This window comes from Sorex araneus, chromosome X (genome assembly GCF_027595985.1).
Source record: "Sorex araneus isolate mSorAra2 chromosome X, mSorAra2.pri, whole genome shotgun sequence".
Classification (NCBI taxonomy): domain Eukaryota; kingdom Metazoa; phylum Chordata; class Mammalia; order Eulipotyphla; family Soricidae; genus Sorex; species Sorex araneus.
Genome location: NC_073313.1, coordinates 94,537,320 through 94,558,223, shown reverse-complemented (window position 1 = coordinate 94,558,223; position 20,904 = coordinate 94,537,320). Strand labels below are relative to the sequence as shown.

General features: G+C 36.0%; 1 protein-coding gene across 5 annotated transcripts in view; it reads left to right on the top strand.

Annotated features, from left to right (window-relative positions):
• The window catches only part of GRIA3 (glutamate ionotropic receptor AMPA type subunit 3), a 358,867-nt gene that overhangs the window by 255,657 nt on the left and 82,306 nt on the right, over positions 1-20,904 (top strand). For all 5 annotated transcript variants that reach the window (XR_008627437.1, XM_055123303.1, XM_004606340.2 and 2 more), the window contains exons 8-10: positions 4,266-4,370; positions 5,682-5,789; positions 6,980-7,186. Coding sequence is in view for 4 of the 5 variants with exons in the window: in XM_055123303.1 (XP_054979278.1) it covers positions 4,266-4,370; positions 5,682-5,789; positions 6,980-7,186 (420 nt within the window). In the remaining variant the exon portion in view is untranslated. The remainder of the gene's footprint in view (positions 1-4,265; positions 4,371-5,681; positions 5,790-6,979; positions 7,187-20,904) is intronic.

Here is a 20,904-nt window from a genome sequence, read left to right as displayed (position 1 = left end):
CATTTTGGGTCCTTTATTCATTTGTTGGTTATTGAGCCATACCCAGCAGTGCTCAGGACTTACTCTAGCTCTGCACCCAGAGATCACTTCTGGCAGGACTCAGTAGACCATAATGGGATAGAGGGGATTAAACCTGGGTTGGCCATGTGGAAGGCAAATATTTGCCTGCCATACTACTGCTCTGGCCTCACTTCAGGTTCTTTAAAAGTTATGAATTGATATTATAATGGTTTAGAACTTAGAATTGTTTAAAAATTTTTAGAAATATGATATTACTCAGGGTGGAACATTCTGTGGGATGCTCGTATGCTGAAGGTGGATATCACAAAGGACCATAGCATCCTTTGCCTCATAAGAAAAATTATTAGCCTGCATGAACTGTAGCAGTCAGCCAATGTAGTTTTACAGCTTTCCAACAAGCTCTTTTTTGAATATTTTTCTTTATGCTACATGTGTCTGCATGAATTATAATGAGCTCCCAGTGTACAGTACTCTTTTATTTATACTTATTTAATTATTCTGATGTAAAGGACATCTAAGTAAATAAAGAAAAGGGCAATGATAAGATAATTCTCTATAAAACCTAGCAAGGAAGAATTCGTAAATGCTTCATAACATACATCATTTTCTGTTCTTGGTCCTTTTACTGTTGTCTTAAATTTGCCAACTTGGAAGTATTCAATCAAAAGAGGTTAGTAAACCCTATGTCTCACTCCAAGAAAAAGATATGATTCATTTTTATGCAGATTTTATGTCATTGTGTCAGTTATCGAACAAATGCCCTAAGTGTAGTTTTATGGAGGTAGCACTGCACAATTTTGAAGAGAAGTTAATTAAATTCAACCTTCATAGCTTTTACAAGATTTGTATTGCCAGGTGAAATATAATTATGAGTGAAATATAAAACTCCCTCAGAGTGAATCAAAAGGGGCTTTCATCAACAAAACCACAAGGGGCAGGTGCCAACACATCCAATTGACGCCCCATTCCTGACACAAATAACTAGATTCTCAAAATAGAAAGTTTGCTAATAGAATTAAGGATAAAAGAATTTGCTTATTTATACTACTGCAGAATAGTTTCTGCTTGTCTAACTCCCTGATAAAGCTCAAACTAGAAGTCTCATAAATAACTTTTTTCCCAGGACTTCATAATCAAACACGCAATCAAAAGGATGTTTTACCACTTTCGACATCCCAACCTCTTCCTATTGCTCCAGAGACTGAAAGATATTAACCTTTTCTAAAAGTAGACATTGTTTTTTGAAAAATGCTTAGTACAACTTCACTATCAGAGAGATTACAAAGGAGAAAATTTTCTGGAGTATTAAAGGTCTTTCTATATTAAAAAAAATGCCCTTCTATATGAGTTAATTAAAGGTAATAATAAATTGTGTAAAAGCTTTTCTATTGTTACTAGCACATAATTACAGCTCAAGAAATCATTCTTTCAAAGAAAACAGCCAAATAAATCACTGTCTGATGGAGATTTTTTGGGGGGGTCATACCTATCTGCTCCCAGTTCTTAACCCTGACTCTGCACTCAAAGATCACTCCTGGAGGACTTGGAGGACCACATAGGGTGCCAGGATTCAAACTAGGTCATCTACATGCAAGGCAAGCACCCTACCCACTATATTATCTCTCCAGCATAGTCTGATGAAGTTTTCTAAGGAAGCCATTTTAATGAATAAGAACTCCATTTACTCATTGAATATTTATTGAGTACAAATGAGTATATATCAAGCCCCAAATTAGTATAAAAACATACAAAAGATGAAGGAAATTTACATTCAAATTGTTAATATGTAGAGGCTAGAGAAATAGTATACTGGCTGAGGAACTTATCTTGCACACAGCCAACCCAGGTTCAATCCCCAGCACCACATGTAGTCAGTCCCTTGTGTACTGCCAGGTGTGATCCCTGAGCATAGCCAGGTATGGCTATAAACCAAAAAATACAAATAAACAGCTAATATGTAAACAAATACTTTTAAAAACCTTAAAAACTGTCCACAAACTAGGCAACCATTTTCCTCACAATATACAGTAAATACAAAAATCAGGCTCAGTTCAGTCTACTGAAATATGTCAAATTTCTAAGTTGTTATTTTCCACCTGTACAGTTAACAGTTTTTCCACTGTTAACTATCCACAAATTTGTCCTCTTGTACATTAACCTACTCCACGTTCTATATTAGAGCTAAAAACACAGGAAAAAAGTATCTCTCATATTGAAATCCTCCCCATATAGTAAGACAAAAATATATAAATAATTAAAATGTTACGGTAACATTTTATGCACAGAGCTGTCTAATCCAGAGGAGGAGCATCTTAATATAGACTGCTGAGAGGTTTAAAGAAGGAATCCCAGATGGAATGGTGGGAAATTGTCACAGACACACAAGTCCTTAAAAACATATTTTTATCTGAGGGATAGTCCAAACTTATGGCATTCATGAATCTGCTATTGGCATCCCAAAGAGGTGTCCAGACTATTCTAGTGTCTCTACTCCATACAATGATTCATTATGCTTGAAAGTTATTTGTCTATGGATTATTCCTGCATGGCCCTGCTCAACACTCCCTGTGTATAGTAGTTAAAGTTAGAGAAAAAAAGTTAAAGGGAAGAAACATCTTACTCCTGTTTCTGTGGTATCTGATAAATCTGTAACTGTTTCAAGAAAAAAAGCTAAATTCATTTTTATCAATAATAATTGCCATTATAGCAATCAAGCACTGCAGTGTACATTATATGTCATAAACTATTCATACACTATTCAACATAGTGCCTTTTAATTGTGAAATTTTCCATGGATGTTATAGGCATGTAACATTCTTATATGTTATATATACACTATTCAAACTATTACTTATAAGTAACTCATCTTATACAACAACTCAGATATTCCCAATATTTTCTATTTTGCATATTAGAATATTGAGATACAAGAATAAGGAAATATGCGCAAAATCATACAATTCATGATAGGGTATGAATCCAGAAGATCTGAGATGATGTTTTTTAATTCAGTTTACATTCTAATATTTTCAACACTCAGACAAAACTACAGCCCTCAAGGAACTCACAGGGGTTTTTGTTTCTATTCAGAATTATTTTACTACTTTATATTTAAAATTCATAGAGCCTATATAACAGGTTAATCGTTTACCTACAGAATACGTGTTCCCCCTGAGATGAAGCAAAAAAATCACTCTATCTTAAAATCATGAAAAATTTAAATACATTTAAACCATCATAATTTGTGATAATTTCTATAGACTGAAAACTCATTTATCCTATGCAATTACAATTTTCTTATTCCATATAGTATAATAAAAGCATTTTATATTTCATTGCTATAGAAGCAAAAAACTTTATATGTATTTGAATTTTATTAACTGAGTTTATAACATAATATAGGTCCCAGGCATATGTAATACACTATTCTCATCACTGAAATTCCAGTTATCATGCATCAGAGTACAGTTGACCCATTTTATCTATTTCTGACCCCTCTTTTTCCTCCTCTTCTAATATCACAGTATTGTTCTTGTAATCTAAGAGTTTGTTCTGTTGTTTGTTTTGTTTCTTTAGGTTCTACATGTAAGTGAAGTCATATGGTATTTTCCCTTCCCCATATGATTTATTTTATTTAGCATAATATCCTCTAGATCTATCCATGTTTTTGCAAATGGCAAGATTACACCTTTCTCATAGTTGAGTGATATTCGATTGTGTATAGATATACATGCACCACATCTAAGGAACTCATCATTTAGAAGAATGTATTCTCTAATTATAAATACTGATTAGGGATTTGGGAATGTGGCTGAGGGGTAGGTGTACCCACCTTGCTAAGTACAGTACCACCAGGTGCCTCCTCTGACATGAGCACAAACATGAATTCCAGCATTGCAACAATAAAAAATAATTTCTTCAGTCCACTCCCTTTAAAAAATTTAATTAGTGGAAAATTCAGGTCTTTGAATATGATTTGCATGGCCCTTTCACTGTAATATATAGACAATTGCCTATAACATTCATTGAAAACTTTACAATTAAAAGGCAGTCACAAATAAAAATCAAACAGAAAAAACTGGAGAAAAAATGAAGAAGTATATAGATATGATTAGCTGACACAGCTCAACAAGTCAAGATAGATGTGCTCCTGGATTCCAGGATCATCAGCAAACCTCATCCCTGATACCTGGAAGCCAATAGTGGTGCTGTTTTTAGATTCAACATGTTCATTTCCATTGCAGGTACAAGTACAAGGAATGACTGGCAACATCCAATTTGACACCTATGGACGTAGGACAAATTATACCATCGATGTGTATGAAATGAAAGTCGGTGGCTCTCGAAAAGTAAGTAACCAAAGCAGTTATCTAAAGGGGAAAATCTCAGAAAGTAACAGGGCACAGGCAGAAAAAATAGGTACAAATGTGATAGTCTCTCAGTATCTATATTGCAAATCATAATGCCCCAAAGTAGAGAGATAGTATGGGGGAAATTGTATGCAATAGATGCAGGGAGAGGGTTGGAAGGGGGGGTAATACTGGGGACATTGGTGGTGTAGAATGTGCACTGGTGGAGAGATTGTATGACTGAAATTCAAACACGAAAGTTCGCTAACTATCCCACAGTGATTCAAATAAAAAAATAAAAAATAAAATAGGTACTAGAAGACAAGTGCATAAAAGCAAATTTCTTAAAAATATTTTCTGCCTTTCTATATGATGAATAGGTTAGATATGATGCAGAGTTGATTTGTAACCAAAGTGTTTCATTCAAAATTTCCAAAATTAATTTGGCCACCAATCCCTTTTCAGAAGAAAAAAATTATTTAACATCTCCTCAAATACACCCAAGGCTACTATATAGTTCCAGCACCCACACCCCAAGAGTGGCAGTATTGCCTACTTTGGGAAACACTGTTCTACACATTATTGAAGAAGTATATTCTTCTGAGGCTGATTCTATAAAAGTAGAACAATTAGGAGTTATTGACAATTTCCTAAAATAAAGGAAAGTAATCACCAATATTATAACATGCTGTTGTTTCAGCAGAATTGGCCAAAGTCCATGCAGTTTAATCAAAGCAAGTTGAAATTAACTATTTATTATAGGAGAATTAGTTAATTACTAACTCTTAAAGTAAGCTCACTTTGCAACCTCATCCACAAATGGACTCTGGACAAAACATCTTTTACTACAATTGACTGATTTGTTTCTATCATCTTAATAGTTGAGGTAGGCATGAAGTGAGGGTTTTATAGTCATTTGATGAAACCCCAGAATATACAGTATCTTGTGTCATTTTGGAGGATACTGAATGTTCAAACCTCAATCCTAGTTTTACAGAATTTTTTAGCTGTCTAATCTTAAAGGTGGGTCGGGGTCAGGGAGTGGGGGATGGAAACTGATTGATCATTCTACTATGTGCTGGATTTATTTTACAAAGTATTAGTAAAGGTGAATTTGGAATGGGAACCCTCAAGATTTGGATTCAGGTTCTAGTCCAGGTAGCAAGACAGAAGGAACCAAGAGATCAATCCTAGCAAAACTCTAGTAACTAAAAAAATAGTTTCATTTCACAATGACGTTTGGATTTCATGAAGTATTTTCGAGTGAATAATAGGCAACCAGGCAACCAGGTGAAAGTCTATTCTTTCTAGGCTGGCTACTGGAATGAATATGAACGGTTTGTGCCTTTCTCGGATCAGCAAATCAGCAATGATAGTGCATCCTCAGAGAACAGGACCATAGTAGTGACAACCATTCTGGTAAGTATGGGCTGTCTGCACAGGACTTCTGTTTTCTGAAAAGCACTAGTTAGCCTCAAGGCCAAACAATAAAAACTTCTATTTAGGCCACTTTAGGAACTTTCTCAAGGTACTTTGTTATGATGATGAATAGAATGTCACTTTAAAAATTCGCAAGTTTCACATAATCTCCTCTTTCATACCTCTTGCCCAAATGACTATTTTCCAGGAAGGGTGGCAAAATAGATAGTAGATTAGGGTTCTAGTATCAGAATTACCACTAGTGTGTTTTTATGCATGTCACAATTTCTCAGGTTGTATTTTTCAAAATTACTAAATAGATAAATAATAATATCCTGCCTATGTGATAAGACCATTTCAAGGCTTTTTCTGAAAATTTCAAAGCAGTATTGGACTTAAGATAGTATTCTAATTTCATTTTTAAGTTGCTTTACTAAAATCTGGTTTGTTTTTACTGACTGAAATGAACACACTTTAAAAATCAGTATATCTTTAGGTCTGAAATTGTGACTAAGTGATAATTAATTTAAAGTACACCTTGTGTTTAAACATACAGATCAACACTCACTCTGTCCTGGATATACTATGCTAAACCCAAAGGACATAAAAATGAATGAGCTTCAGAAAAATAATAGTGCTTCCCTAGGGCTTATCTGCATGGCTGTGCTTCCCACATGGTAAATCCCAAGAAATTAAAAGGCAGTTCATTTTCATGTAACTAAGGGAAATACCTCTGGCCAATTTTACTAAACCAAAGAAAACCAGTGCATCTTTTAAACTTTCAAGAAGAACTTTCTTACTACTTTAAGCCATAAGTTAAGGACTCTGGGGAATATGCTGCCCTATAAATAGATAGTTGATTTAGTAATTAGTAAAAAACTAAAGCTCTTTTCAAATGCCAATCTTTATTATTCACAAAAGAGGTTGGGACTGGAGAGCCAGTACCCCGGGTCAACACATGTCTTGGTCACTGATGAAATGAGGTATATCTCAGACTGGATATGGCCCCGGGTAACTGCAAGAAGTGACTCCTGAGCACAGAACTTGAGCACAGAAGCAAGCCATGAGCACTGCCAGTTGTGATTCCACAAAATAACAACAACAACAAAATGGAGGCTTCTTTAACAAATTTACCATCTTTTAGAAATGTGTAAGGGTAATTTTTTTTTCTTTTAATTCTGGTCCCAAAGGAATCACCATATGTGATGTATAAGAAGAATCATGAACAACTAGAAGGAAATGAGCGATATGAAGGCTATTGTGTAGACTTAGCTTATGAAATAGCCAAACATGTAAGGATCAAATACAAATTATCCATTGTTGGTGATGGGAAATATGGTGCAAGAGATCCAGAGACTAAAATATGGAATGGCATGGTTGGGGAACTTGTCTATGGGGTAAGTCTTTGACTCTACTTCCATTTACTTTGTCATCTATAAGTTCTGATAAACTGTAACTTTAAGCAAATGTAACTTTAAAGATAGGCCAGAAGGTATAAACCATAGTTAAATTCCAACAGCATATTTATGTTCACAAAACATCAAATACCTACATAAGGACACAAAATGTTCTTAATATTAACAACTATTTATATGGGATAATTAATTTATTTATGCATTTTTCAATCCATGTATACAACATTATGGCCTCATGTGCCCGGAGCCTATTCCAGAAGTTCATGGTACAAGGCATAAACTAACCTTGGACAGAAAAGCCTTCCATCACATGTTGTACTAATATATACACCCACACTCACATAGTTGGAAGAATTAAGACAGAACAATGAACCTAATATGTTCTTCTTTGGGATGTGGGAGAAAACCAGATGACCTGGAGAAAATCCACACAGACGTGCAGTGTCACTGTACAAACTCCATGTGGACAGTAATCCACCAGCAATCAATTATTTTTCTTATCAGAGTTATAATAAAACAATGTTGAAAGAAGTGATGTTATTTAAGGATCTGATCTACTTCTAAACTTTCCAATGAAAAAATAAGATATATTTAATTCTCAAATGCCATGGTTATCAAATTATATAGTTTTCATATATTCTTTTAGAAAAATATCCTACCACAGTTAAATTCTATAAAAGCATGTTGTCAGCAGCATCATTGGGGCAGCAGGGATATTTTACTGAAAGAAAAATTGAATTGGGGCTTTTATTCAGCAACATTAAATAAAGCCTACCATCTATTGAAAATCTGTCCCTTCTATTTTTCCCTTATCTCAGACAGAAGAAACACCACCCAACTCATTGCCTAAGTAGTTTGTCTAAGCATCCCAAGCATTCTTCCTATTTCCCTTTGTAGATAAACACCATGTCCTATCAACTCATCCTCTGACTCTCAAAGCCAGACAAACACTTCTTTCTTATGATAATCATCTAACTTAAGATTCAAGTATCAAGTATCATTTATTTCTCAGTCATTTTACTGACATTCCTAACTCTACTCAACTCTGATAAATAAAATCTTTATATTATTGTAATTTCTCACCTTAAAACTCAAAATAAAACCCAATTCCTTAACATGACAAATAGGACATTTCATAATCGGTCACCTGCCTACCTCTCTAGTTTCTTCTTATACTCTTTCTTCTTTACACTCAATGTTGCAGCTATAACAAGGATGTATTTTGTGCTGAGATGTCTAGCTCTCACTTAGGACATTCCTGGAAGTGGCTTTGTCTCTCTTGAGAAGGCTAATGTCACCTCTAAGTTCTCCAGAACTCAGTCACTGTTTTCAGGAATTCTTTTATCCCTTTTATCTGCCTGCATTCTGGTTAAGTACCCCTGTTTTTTTTTCCTTCGTACATTTCACTTTATTACAGCACTTTTAAATATAATGAAATATTTAAAAGTTTAGTTGTCCCAACTAAACTGTGAACTTTTTGAAGATAGCAAAAACCATATTTAATTTATTTCAATTCCCAGCACCTTGTATGATGAAATTTCTGTGTCTACATAAATGAACTGTAAGGTTCTACCAAAGTCCCACTCATGTGCAAAGTACAAAAGAATTACAGTGGTATTTATGGATTTCATGAGTCATATAGCAGTATCTTCATGATATTCAGTGGATTAGCTTTAAACTATTTCACCACTAGAAATGTCAGATCTCAGACATGAGGTTACAGGTAAAATTGGGCATGAGAGCTGTCCATTGGGTGAACCAACACTTAACAACTAATCCAAATGACATTAGCAGCAAGAGAGATTTTGTTTTATCAATGAGGATTATTAACAATGACTTTACCCTGTCTATAGAACAATTTAGAGGAACATCAAAATATAAGAAATGGTTGTATGAAGAATCTGGCAATAAGCAAGCACCCAAGTTATCTATTGGACTTTAGGTTACAGATAGGATTAGAGTACTTAAGGAGGGTAATGAGCAAAAATAAAGTATAGCTTTCCAATTGTAAGATTGCACCGGGGTCACTAAATAAGATTTTGGGACAGGTCCTTGAGAACAAGCACAAAGGCAGAAGCTAATTTCTAAAAATAGGAGCACAGAAATAACCAAGGCTTAAAATGAGAGTGGACCTCCAGCTTCAAAACTAGGGTACCATTCTCCAGTTAGACAAGCAGCAAGGCAATTTGAACCTTAGCCCTCAGCAATGGGAGCTGGTGTCCATTAGCTTCTGTCTTGGGTCAAGTTGATGCTGGAACTGGGACAGTGCTGAGTTGCAGATGAAATTAAAGTGAACCCAGTCATGAGAAAGATAATTTTCAATACCAGATATAGGAACCAAACAAAGGGATATAATACCTGTTGTGCATTTTGAAGGACCTTAAGAAACTTGGAACCATCTTGACATTACTTTAAGTTCATATTTACCAGTCAGTGATCAAGTCATCATCTCTTTACTGTCCCTTATCTTCCAAACACTAAGTTTCCAAGAGGTCCTGTCTTATATTTTCTCCCCTCATCTTGCCACATTACATGGTTCCTAGTAGATATTCACTTTTTTGCTTTAATGATTGTTTAGCATGCAGTAATTCCAGTCAATAAGTTCTATATATGATGGAAAGTAATCTTATGGTTTATTGCTATTATCCACTACCATTTGTTATGTATTTATTGCCAGTGTGCAAAGTGTTTTACAGAAATTATGCAATAGTCATCCCAAGACACCTTCAAATAGGTTCCATTATTAACATTATACAGATGAGAAAATTGAGGACTAGATAGGTGAAGTCCTGTGCCAAGCTCAGTTACAGTGACAAAATTATGTGAACCAATTACTCTATGAAATCTATTGTTTGAATATTACATATTATCAGTATCCAATGTGTTATTCTTGATCTCTTCTATCCTGAATGATAGTTTTAAAGTATTACAAAGGCCCTTAGTACCTTAGTCATTCTGAGGGAAAACAATATTTGACCAAAGGAGAATGGGTGTCAATTTCTACTGAAGCAGAGTAACTGACATGAACTCTACCTACCGATCATGACTCAGTAGTCCAAGCCTTCTAGTGCTTCAAAATAAAACCTGTCATGCTTTATAAATAGCTTGAAGTCTTCCTGGCTTTGAACAGGACATTAAGCATAGTGAAAGAAAGGCAGATTTCCTGATACTCTGCATACATAGACTCCCCTTTTCAATATTTGATTTCTCCTTTAGCATGTCCTTTGTACTTTATACTTCAATACCCACATTGGCATTCTCTTTCTAATTCATATATATATATATATGAATAAGGTAACTTTAGATTTATAGAATCTGGTTTAGGACTATCTTAATTTAGAAGTCATCATTTTGCTGTAAAATGGTAAAATGATCCTGAAGGAGCCTTTTATCATTTCTTTTCAGTTCTTTCTACTAAATGCAAAAGCAGTAGCCAGGTAAGGCTCTTACAGACTCCTTTTCTGACCTGGAACAAATTTCTGATGCTTTTTGCTATTATAACAAAGCCATTCTAGGTAACTGACAGCAAACCAACCCCTTTGATTGAACTCCCAAATTTCAATTTCCTCTAAAACCTGTGTCTATCAAAACGGGTATTCTTATCATGTTCAGAGTGAAGCATCCTGCTAGGGAGAATGATCTCATATGCTAAATGTGTCTTCATCTTCATTTAGAAGTTCAGCATTGGGGATTTTTCAACTTCTATATCATTGATAGAGAAAAGTGGAAAGATAGGCATTTGTTTCTGGCAGCCTGGCCTCTTTTGATTTGCAAGCTGCTTAAGAACAAAGTCCGAAAATTCCATGATTTCTCTAAGTACTTAGTAAAAAAAGTATGGGGAACATGTAACTACTTTTAATGAACATGAAAACTATAGATATGGGCACTACTTTATCTTTAGGGATTTTCTCTTATTCTTTCAGTATGTGAAATATATCAGAGTATTGAAAAAATAAAGAAAGGGCAGAGATGAGACAGGCTTTGCAAAGGAGATGTCAGAGTCTGCCATAAAAATCTCAAGAAAAAATAAAAATGAATTAAATTTGTTAAATAAGAAAGAAATTGATAAGCCTTTTTTTCAAATGATTCCCAAATGTATACATTTTTCTCTAAAGAAAATGAAATCAAGGTTGATGTTTAGGGCACCTTGTGTCACTAAGAAGGCTATTTTTGAAACAAACGTCAGTAGGACACAAAGTGCCCCATTATGTAAGCTCTTTAGAACATTATGGACTTGAAACTGTCTACCTGCTTTCAGCAGTTTTAATTTTGAGCTGGATATCTATAAGGTCACTACATGGTAATTGTCTCAGCTCAAGTGGTCCACAGACCACAAGTTTAAGTTTTTATGGCTTGCAGGTAACAAGTATTTTAAGAGAACATTTTAAAAAAGAAATGTTGATACTACTGGAGATTTTGGACACTGTTTAGCCTACAAAGTTTCACATTAGAGATGTGTATGGGGACCAGCAAGGAACCCAAGAAATCAGCCTTGGTTAAACCAGATAATCAATGCTTGATATAAGACGGGAATGACAGGAATGATGGCAGGGACTGTGACACAGCTTGGCAGAGCTTAGACTCTATAACTCAGATGTCATGATTCCTGATCCACCATTCTATTCACTAAGCATGATGACTTCATTTATTAAATGTATTGAAGAAAGGGAATTTGGTGTTACACCAGATATGGCATTCTCACCTACCTTAAAGAGGTGCCTCTAAGTTGGTTTTTAAATTCTGCTTCCAAGATACCTATTCTACTTATCTGTGGTCTCCCAGCTAAATTAATACATCTGTAGTTATCACCTGAATATGTTTAAATTCAATGAATACAGTTAGAGTTTTTCTTCCTTTTCAAGTGTAGAAATCATGTAACAGAAAATGAAAGTGAGGAAAATGTCCAAAGGAAATTGAGGTCCTAATTGACAAAGGGCTAATTCCCGTAGGCATCTGTCATATTCCTCATATTCTTAGCACTTTGAACTAAGATAAAGGTGATGGAGAGAGAAAGTCCTGAGCTACTCTTCAAATTGGCACCTCTGGCTTAAAAGTGAGCTGAGAGCCTGGAGATAAAGACAGAGTTGGGGATGCTTGATTCCAGGTCACATTCCCTCAGCGTACTCAGAGTCATTCACACTCCTGGAGCAAGTGGCAACTTTATAGATGCTATTCACACTGACATTTCTTTACTCAAAGAAATTATCTCTTAGGTTGTCACTCTCCTAAGAAAGATTCATTTTTCATTAAGGAAGACAGAAAGTCGATCTGCCCTTCCAGTTAAAAGACAGAGAGGCAAGGGTTCAATAAAAAATGCCAACTATTCTCTCCTCAAATCTGGAATTGGGCTTTTTGTCAGAAGGTCTAATTATTTGACAGAAGTGCCCCTTTTCTTCAAATGATACAGATGAACCCTATGAAGTAGCATTAATGATGCACAGAAGTCCGCCATTCTGAGCAAAGTATAGGGAAATATGTCCAATTAAATTGAGTCCCACAAAGTGTGCACCTAGCTGCAGGGAAAGTGCTCAATCTTCACTTTGTCTTTAACCTATGAACTCTTAAAAGAGCATGGAAACCTAGTCAATAGATCCAGACTGAAGCTGGAGATAGAGTCCATGGATTTAGTCATGTGCCTCACGTGTAGCTAACCACACCTCAACCCCTACTGCTACATATGGTCCTCCAAGCACTACCAGGAGTGATCTTTCTGTATGGAGCCAGAAGCAGCCTCTAATCACAGCTGGGTGTGGCCCAAAACCTTAATAGGAAAAATAAGCAACTAAACCCCAAAACTAATAGATACAAATGGGGAAATTGTTTGGGATAAACAAATGGGGAGGTCCTATTGTGATATTGCTTGTTGTGCAGATTTAAATAGACCTCATCCCATTCTCCAGATCTAAACTGCAGACAGTAAATATCCCATAGGGTACAGCTTAATAAAGCAGTTTAACTCATGTTCCCCAATATGCAGCAATTATATTCCAATTGCCTAGCTTGATTCTGCCTCTCACACACTCCTTAATCAAACATCTTTAAGCTATCTAAAGAAAATATCTGCCAGAAAACTTCTAGAGCCCAACGACTGATACAAAAAGAGTGAGGTCATTTTTATCTCTTCCTTTAGATAAAATAGTTTATGCATTACATGCAATTTATTGACTACCTTTCTGCTTTCCCATCCCTTGCTTTCAGAAGGTGCTTTAAAATGCTAAATTACAAGTTCCTGATCATTCAAGCTCTCCAAGACCATTGCAAGTTTTGTAGAAGATAATCAGACAAAAGTACTTTAATATCTATCATAAGCTTTTAAGCTCAAAATTTTAATGACATTTAAATTGTGTCATTTCTATCTTAAACCTATCAGACTCAAGTGCATCATCTCCATGCATAATGCTTTTGTTGGTTTTTTAACTTCTATGAAATTTAAGGCTTTGGCAATTCACCTATGAAAGAGATATAAATCCCCTCAGGCTAAATCTTCTCAATAATGCAGTTTCTCCTGGTTTGTTACTAAGAAGCAGAAAATCAAACCTAATTTAGTGTGTTTGCAAAGTCCATATAGCCACACTTAAGCTGCTTGATTAAAATCCTTTAAGTACTCAAGATCTAAGCAAAAAGTGCTGTCAAATTCTTACCCTGGGTTCCTTTCATTCACTGATTTTTGTCTGTCAATAGGAGTGCCCTCATACCACCTACTTACCAACACAGTATTCTGAAAATTGACCTGCTTACTGCTGGTAGTAGCAGAAGCTTGAGGACAAAAGACCTTTTAGAAGACTCAGAATACCATAAGTGAGATATATCATTCCTTAGTAAGAATTTCACCTGACTCATCCAGTGCCACAAGTTCAATGCTAGAAAGCTGTATTCAGAACTGTGCCACTTCAACCCCAGGTCAGAAGCCCTCAAAAAGCAGCAGCCAGCCCAGCTAGGCCCTCTGAAAATCCTCCACTGGTACCTGGAAGGCCTTGCTCATGGTACCACAAATGTAGAGCTAGAAAGATGCAAACAGAACTGCACCATTTCAACCTAGGTCAGTCAGGAGCCCTAGAAGATCATGGCTGCTACGCAACTGTGCATTTCTTGGCTTCACATATCTCACAGAGGGGATACAGTGACATTCTGAATCTAGACGCTAATCCATACAACGCCACAAAAAAGTCATCTCCAGGGTACAAAAGGCACTATGTTGAAACACTGCAGAACCCCACCATAATTAGTGACCAAAGATGGTAACCCTGAAGATTCAACTAGTAATAACCAGTTTTAGGACCTCTCTGATAAGGACTTCATAGAGTAAATATTGAGGATGTTTAAGGAGCTCAAAAATAATGTAATGAACAGACAATAAAACAAAAGAGGATATGAAAGCAGAAATTAGAAAACCACACGATAAATAACATAACTAATGAATTAATTAAATAACATGAAAAACTCACTGGAAGGCATTAGCAGCAGTGTAGCAGTACCTGAGGACAAAATCAGTCAACTCCAAGATAAAATGTAGAAAACCTCCAAGAAAAAGTAGAGGACAAGGCAAAGACTCAACATAAATGAACAGCAGACAAGAGAACTCTGGAATGAATTCAAGAGGAACAACCTAGGAATCATCAGTAGGAAGGTAATCTTAATGGAGAAGACATCATTGAGGAGAGATCCCAGAGCTGGAGAGTGCAAGTACCAGATCTGAAATGGCCAAAGAGGGTCAAAAGAGATTCAAATAAAAATACAAGACCCATCCTAATCCGAATAATGAAAAGCATAGATAGATATAGAATACTGAAAGCAGAAAGATCAAAGACAGAAATTATACATAAAGGAGTGATCAATAAGATTTATAGCAAATTTATCATCTGAAACCCTCTGGGTCTGAAGACAATGGTGGGATATACTTTTAAAAGCTCAATGAAATGAACACCTCCCCAATACTTTACCAAGTCAATGATACTTGGAAGGATCACTAGGAATGGGAGATGTGTTCTGAAAGTAGACAAAGGACCAAATATGATGGCCTCTCAGTATCTGTATTGCAAACCATAATGCCCCAAAGCAGAGAGAGTAAAAAGGAAAGTGTCTGCCATAAAAGTCGTGGGTGGGGTGGGGTGAGGGTGACAGGACAAATACTGGGGACATTGGTGGTAGGAAATGTACAGTGGTGGAGGGATGGGTGTTCAACCACTGTATGACTGAAACTTAATCATGAAAACTTTGTAACTGTATCTCATGGTAATTCAATAAAAAAGAATACCCAGCCAGACTCTCATTCAGATCTGAAGGAATACACAACTTCACAGGTCAACAGTAGCTGGGGAACTTCATATACTTGAAACCATCTCTACAAGAACTAAAAGTTTTACTCGAAGACAAGACAAATCTCACAAACATAACAAGAAAGGTGGCACAAGACTCCATGACAATAATCTCACTCAATGTCAAAAGTCTAACTACACAAATTAAGGGATCCTGCATGGCAAAAACAATTAGAACATCGAAACCAACATTCTGCTGCTTACAAGAAACACATTTGAACAGTAAGGGCAAAAAGAGTCTCAAAGTAAAAGATTGGAAGGAAATATTTCAAGCAAACAACCCCCACATAAAGGTTGGTGTGGGCTACTGGTATAAGATAACATCAACTTCAATATTTTTAAAAAGTTATAAGAAAGAATGTGGAACATTTCTTCATAATGATGGGATATATACACCAGGAAGAACTCACACTCAAGCACATATGCATCTAACAAAGGACCAACAAACTTTGTAAAATAGCTTCTCATAGACTCAAAGAAAGACATTGATAAAAACAGAACAATAGTTGGAAAAATTGAACACCACTCTATCAGCACTTGATAGATCAGCTGGACTAAACCTCAAGAAGGAAATGTTAGATTTGAAGGAAGAAATAGGAGAGGTGCTCAGGGTGTGTATATCTATATATCTGTATCTCTATCTATCTATAGTATATCTATGTGGATATACATAGATAAACATAATATATATAACTGAAATGTAACTTTTAATCCTGAAAAAGCAGAAAACATATTCTTCACCAATGTAAATGGAATATTCTCCATGATAGACAACATGTTAAGCCACAAAACATCTCTCTATAAACTCAAAAACTATCTTCCCGGACCATAATTCTCTGAGAATTAACCAAAAACAGAAATGTAGAAATGATTCAAACACCTGGAAGTTAAACAGTTCACTACTGAATAACTAGTAATTCAGAGAAGAAATCAGAGAGGAAAGCAAAAGATTACTGGAAACAAATAAGAATGAGGCACGAGCTAGCAGAATTTATGGGACACAACAAATGTATTATTAAGAGGAAAGTTCATGGGTATGCAAGCATTCATCAGGAAGAAAGTGCCCGCAGAAATAACCTAACAGCACAGTTTGAGAAACTGAAAAATGACCAAGAAATGGATCCCAAAGAAGGCAGAAGAAAATTACTGCATTGGAACCCAATAAAATAATACAAAAGATGAACAAAACCAAGTAATGATTCTTTGAAAAAATAAACAAGATTGATAAACAACTTGCGAGACTGAGAGAACACTATTTAATCAAATAAGAAATGAAAGGGGGAGAAAATCACAGTAGATACCACAGAAATTGAAAGGATCATCAGAGATTGCTTTGAAAATCTTTATGCTAAGAAACAAGATAACCTAGAAGAAATAGTTACATTATTGAACTCCTATACTCCTAAAACCTCCTCAGCTGAAATAAGATGATTTGAAACATCTGACCATATCACTATTCAGCAAATTAAAATGGTAACCAAAAGTCTTCCCAAAAACAAAAGTTCAGATGGAATAACTAGTGAATTGTCTCAAACATTTAAAGAAGATCTACTCCCATTTATTCCAAGGATCTTCCAAGAAATTGAAGAAATAGAGACATTACTAAACAGTTTCTGTGAAGCAAACATCACGCTGATACAAAAAGCAGACTGAGACAGCACAAAATAGGATAGACTCCAATATCTCTGATATGCATAGATGCAAAGATTCTCAACAAATTACTATCAAATCAAATACAATAACTTATCAAAAAATCATATACCATAACCAAGTGGGATTCATGCCAGGTTTGCAAGGTCAGTTTAACATAAACTAATTCAATCAATAAAATAGACCATGTAAGAGTGTAACATGCTAAGTGAAATGAGTCAGAAAGAGAGGGACAGACATAGAATGACTGCACTCATTTGTGGAATATAAAATAGCATAATAATAGAATAACATCCAAGGACTGTAGAGACAAGGGCCAGGAAGATTGATCCATGGTTGTAACCCTGCCTCATAAGCTGAGAGAGAAGGCAGCTGTGATAGAGAAGGGATCACTAATTCAATGATGGTTAGAGGGATCACTCGGGAGGGAAGATGTGTGCTGAAAGTAAATAAAGTAAATACTGAGGTGGCCTCTCAGTATCTGTATTGCAAACCATAGTGTCCAAAAGGAGAGAGAAAGTCAGAAGGAAATTGTCTGCCACAGAGGGAAGTGGTGGGGTGGGGTGAGGGTGGCAGGAGGGATACTGGGGACATTGGTGGTGGAAAATGTACACTAGTGGAGGGATGGGTATTCAATCATTGTGTGATTGAAACTCAATCATGAAAGTTTTGTAACTGTATCTCATGGTGATTCAATAAAAATATATACCATACAAATACAGAAAAATAAAAATTATATGATCATATTGACAAGATTCAACACCCATTCATGTAAGAGATATTTTAAAAAATCAATAAAATGGGGATTGAAGAAACTTCCTCAAAATAGTCAAAGCGATTACCACATACTGACAGCAAACATTATACTCTGTGGGGAAAAACTAAAGTCCTTTCCCTTAAAATCAGGCATAAGATAAGGTTGCCTACTCTCACCACTACTATTCAATATATTACTGGGTACTTGCTATAGCAATTAGCAAGAAAAAGGTATCAAAAGCACCCAGATAGGGAAGGAAGAAGTCAAGTTTTCACTACTTATAGATGATCTTATACTATATATAGAAAATATAAAGACTCCACAAAAGGCTCCTAGAAACAATGTATTTGTACAGTAAAGTGGCAGGTTACAAAATTAACATGCAAAAGTCCATGGCTGTCCTATATGCATATCATGAAATAGAATAGATTTTTTTTAAATTCCATTCAAAATTGTGCCTCAGAAAATCAAGTTCAGGGGCCAGAGAGTTAGTACAGCAGGTAGGTTGTTTGTATTTCATATGGCCAATCCAGGTTTATTCCCTGGCATCCCATATGGCTCCTGTAGCACCACAAGGAGTAATTTTAAGTTTAGAGCCAAGAGTTACCTCAAGCATCACCAGATGTGCTCAACTCCCTCTTCTAAAAAAAAAATAGAAAAAAAGAAAATCAAGTACCTAGGGATTTTTTAACTAAAGAGTTAAATACCTATCCAAATAAAACTATAAAACATTACTTCAATAAATCAAAGAGGACACAATAAGATGGAACCACATTGCCTGCTCATGGATTGGGATGATCCCCCAAAGCTTTATACAGACTCAATGCAGTCTCTCTGCATATATCCATGACCTTTTCCAAAGAAATAGATAAAACACCCATAAAATTTATACGGAATAACAAACCCAACCAAATATTTAAAGCAATTCTTGGGGAAAATAATATGAGAGGCATCACTTTCCCCAATTTCAAATTGTATTCTGAAGTGCTAGTAAGTAATACAGTGTGATACTGAAACAATGACAGACCCTCTGATCAATGAATAGAATAGAAAATCCAGAGACAGATGCTAAGGTCAATTAATTTTTGATATATGAACAAACGTATCAAGTGGAGCATGAAAAGTCTTTTCAACAAATGGTGTTGGGTAAAATGGGCAGCCACATGCAAGAAAAATTAACACAGACATCTTTCCAAAGCCATGCACAAAAGTCAAATCAAAATGGATGAAAGACCCAGATAACAGACCTGAATCCTAAAGTTCCATAGAGGAAAATATAGTCATAACTCCTTATGTCATTGAAGCTAGATGTTATCTTTTTTATAAATTTTATTGAATCACTGTGAGATAGTTACAAGCTTTCATGTTTGGGTTACAATCACACAGTGATCAAACACCCAACCCTCCACCAGTGCACATTCCCCACATACCAATATCCCCTGTATACCCCCCTTTCTCACCTTCCCCTGCCTCCATGGCAGGCAATATTTCCCAACTCTCTCTCTACGTTGGGGCATTATGGCTTGCAATACAGACACTGAAAGGTCATCGTGTTTGGTCCATTATCTACTTTTGGCACACATCACCCATCCCAACTGATTCCTCCAGCCATCATTTTCTTAGTGATCCCTTCTCTACTCCATCTGCCTTCTGCCCTCCGCTCATGAAGCAGGCTTCCAGCTATGTGGCAATCTTCCTGGCCCTTGTCTCTACTGTCCTTGGGTGTCAGCCTCATGTGATGTTATTCTATACTCCACAAATGAATGCAGTCCTTCGATGTCTGTCCCTCTCTTTCTGACTCATTTCACTTAGCATGATACTCTCCATGTCTATCCATTTATAAGCAAATTTCATGACTTCATCTCTCCTAACAGCTGCATAGTATTCCACTGTGTAAATATACCAAAGTTTCTTTAACCATTTATCTGTTCTAGGGCACTTGGGTTGTTTCCAGAAATTGGCTATTGTGGACAGTGCTGCAATGAACATATAGATACAGATGTCATTTATACTGTGCTTTTTTACATCCTCGGGATATATTCCCAGAAGTGGTATTGTGGGGTCATATGGAAGTTCAATTTATAGTTTTTGAAGGACTGTCCATATTGTTATCCAGAAAGGCTGGACCACTTGGCATTGCCACCAACAGTGAAGGAGTGTCCCTATTTCCCCACATCCAGGCCAGCACTAGTTGCTTTTATTCTTCTGAATGTGTGCCAGTCTCTGTGGTATGTGATGATATCACATTGTTGTTTTGATTTTCATCTCCCTGATGACTAGCGATGTGGAGCACTTTTTTCATGTGCCTTTTGGCTATTTGTCTTTCTTTTTTGAGAAACTTGTGTTAATTTCTTCTCCCCATTTTTTTGATGGGGTTGGAAGTTTTTTTTCTCATACAATTCTACTAGTGTCTTGTCTATCCCGGATATTAATCCCTTATCAGATGGGTATTGGGTAAATATTCTTTCCCATTCTGTGGGCTCTTTCTGTATTTTGGTTACTGTTTCTTTTGAAGTGCAGAAGCTTCTTAGTTTGATGTAGTCCCATTTGTTTATGTTTGTTTCCACTTGCATGGTCAGTGCTGTTTCATCCTTAAAGATGCTTTTAGCTTCAGCATCATGGAGAGTTCTGCCTACATTTTCCTCGATGTACCTTATAGATTCATGTCTGATATTGAGGTCTTTAATCCACTTTGATCTGACTTTTGTGCTTGGCATTAGACAGAGGTCAGAGTTCATTTTTTTGCAGGTAGCTATCCAGTTTTACCAGCACCACTTGTTGAAGAGGCTTTCCTTGTTCCACTTCATATTTCTTGCTCCTTTGTCAAAGATTAAGTGGCCATATATTTGGGCATCTATGACAGGATATTCAACTCTGTTCCATTGGTCTGCTGGTCTGTTTCTAGCTAGACGTATCTTTAAGGATGAAATGCCACTGATGAAGAAAGTAGAAGCAAACATAAACAAATGGTACTATGC